Source organism: Centroberyx gerrardi, chromosome 18, assembly GCF_048128805.1.
Source record: "Centroberyx gerrardi isolate f3 chromosome 18, fCenGer3.hap1.cur.20231027, whole genome shotgun sequence".
NCBI classification, from domain to species: Eukaryota; Metazoa; Chordata; class Actinopteri; order Beryciformes; family Berycidae; genus Centroberyx; species Centroberyx gerrardi.
The window spans coordinates 28,492,190-28,494,689 of record NC_136014.1 but is presented as its reverse complement, the minus strand read 5'-3'; the positions used below and the strand labels follow the sequence as shown (position 1 = coordinate 28,494,689).

Genomic DNA, 2,500 nt, shown 5'->3' with positions numbered 1-2,500 from the left:
ATCGCCGACGCCCTGCTGCAGCTGACCTGCGTCGCCTGCGTCCGCGCCGTCATGAACTCCTCCTCCGGCCTGCACTTCATCCTGGACAACGAGGGCTACGTCAGGACGCTGTCACAAGGTAGAGCAAGGTGCCGACCGCCAGGGTGGAGGGTTCGATTCCCACCGGGTTCACCCCGTCTGAACACGTATCCACTCATTCATTCACTATCACTATTGTCTCTATTGTTGTATATTATGTTCATTACCTTTATTCTGTTAGTAGCTATTTCCTTTATTTCTTTATTACCTGTCTTGACATACTTTACTTCTTTGGTATTGTCCGTCAATTGCTGCTGTGGCACCTGAATTTCCCCAAGGGGATCAATAAAGTGCTATCTTATCTTATCTTATCTTATCTTATCTTATCTTATCTTATCTTATCTTAAAAGCACTTTAAAGGATGGGATTGGTGATTTTGTTCCTCTATATAACTCCTCTCCTCCTCCTGTAGTTCTTGGACCCACAGACAGTCTTGTCTGTAGCTCTTGGACCCACAGACAGTATTGTCTGTAGCTCTTGGACCCACAGACAGTATTGTCTGTAGTTGTTGGACCCACAGACAGTATTGTCTGTAGCTCTTGGACCCACAGACAGTATTGTCTGTAGCTCTTGGACCCACAGACAGTATTGTCTGTAGCTGTTGGACCCACAGACAGTATTGTCTGTAGCTCTTGGACCCACAGACAGTATTGTCTGTAGTTGTTGGACCCACAGACAGTATTGTCTCCAGTCAGCTGTCAGTTGAAACAGCGAGCTCCGCTGCCTCTTGCTGCTTACAATGAGTCCTGTATAAAGAAAACTAAAAATGTAAATTTAAGACAGTTATCTACACAGTATGCACACATGCGGTTCTCTGTTGGAACTGCTGGGAAGCTGCTGAAGTCAGAGGTAGAGAGATAATAATAATATGACGATGGTAAAGGAGCGGTCTAGAAGATACTTCAGCCTGCTGTCGGTCCTCCCTCCTCAGCTCTGGACACGTCCAACACCATGGTGAAGATGCAGGTGTTTGAGCTGCTGGCGGCCCTCAGCCTGTTCGACCCTCAGGGCCACCACCTGGCCCTGGACGCCCTGGAGCACTACAAGGTACGACCGCTCAACACACACTCAGGTATTAACAGGCCTGTTCTATACGCTTACAGAAAGTCACATGTAAAAACCCACAGGAATTAAAAGCTTAGCTTTTTGGACACAGGTTTCCATGTCACAGTGACATGTTTACCTGTGAACTGACTCTTGTTGTCGTGTGAAATTAATAGCAGGTGAAAAAATAAACTTTTCTCTGACACATGTGATGTCAGAATACAAGGTAAAAACAATTGTTCACATATGAAAATCACATGCAAAAAGCACATGTGCTCTGAATTCACATGTGGGTTTTCACGTGACTTTTTTGTAAGGGTAAAATCAAAATCCCTCCATCTGACGGACCACACCCCAAAGACTCCCACCTCGCCCGTCCCAGCCTCTCTGGAAGAACAGAACGTCTTCCTGTTTTGTGCCGTAAAGCAGATTTCCCTCCAGATCCACCAGGTGGAGAAACTATGGAAATGCAGAGTAGATGCCATTCACCGTAATTATACTAATGTCTTTAAATTAGCCTGACAATTATTTATGGATGGTAAAATGATCCACAGAGCAGCTTTAAGGAGAGTCTCCAAGTTTTAGGGAGGCTTTGAAAGAGAATCTAATTTGCTCAGGTTGTGTACAGTGTGAAACCTCCTTGATCCACTTGGTGTAAGTTGGAGAAACACTGGAGGAGAATAAGATGCTGCAGCTGTAAAGTGGTAAAGGCCAAAACCTTCCACAAAGCAGCAGGCAGATTACAGGAGGAATGCTAAATTGGGGTTGATATCAGCACTAAATCATTTTGAAAGGTTTCAGAAGTATCGGTCCAATATTCATTAAGAGCTTTTTAATCAAACAGGTTTACCACAAAGTGTTTTACTAAAGGGTGTAAATACAGATAAACACAAGCAAGAACAAACACATCACATAGTTTTAGATAAAGTTCATTGCCTTCCTCTGTGCTCGGCACTAGCTTTGCCCAGGCTTGTAATACTCTGGTTTTAATTTAGAGGAGAGGTGTTACGGGATGTACTCATTATTTTTACCATGGACAAGAATTTACCTGTCCATGGTTTTACCAGAGAAACACAATCAAATCCTCATCCAAGTCATCTCCCAAAAACCCCTCAAGTGTTGGCATTCTGTCAGCTGATCAAAGGACGCCATCGCTGCCCGCATCAAGTTCAAGTCCTTGATGCTCGCGCTGTGCACAGGACATCCACAAAGTTTTCCATTTCCATTTTGCTGATGCTCTTATCCAGAGCGACTCACAACGACTGAGCAGGTTCAGTGTCTCGCTCAAGGACACACGGCTGTCGCAGGGATTGAACCTGGGACCTTCAGGTTACGGGACGGTCTCTCTAACCCAGTCTCTGGAGAACAAGGAGGACCG

General features: G+C 45.0%; 1 protein-coding gene across 1 annotated transcript in view; it reads left to right on the top strand.

The window, feature by feature from the left end:
• Window positions 1-2,500, top strand: part of LOC139930711 (inverted formin-2-like) — a 19,760-nt gene that overhangs the window by 10,155 nt on the left and 7,105 nt on the right. The window contains exons 3-4 of the mRNA XM_078289916.1: window positions 1-118; window positions 1,010-1,125. The exon at window positions 1-118 is cut by the window's left edge and continues 144 nt beyond it. Of these exons, the coding sequence (XP_078146042.1) occupies window positions 1-118; window positions 1,010-1,125 (234 nt within the window). The remainder of the gene's footprint in view (window positions 119-1,009; window positions 1,126-2,500) is intronic.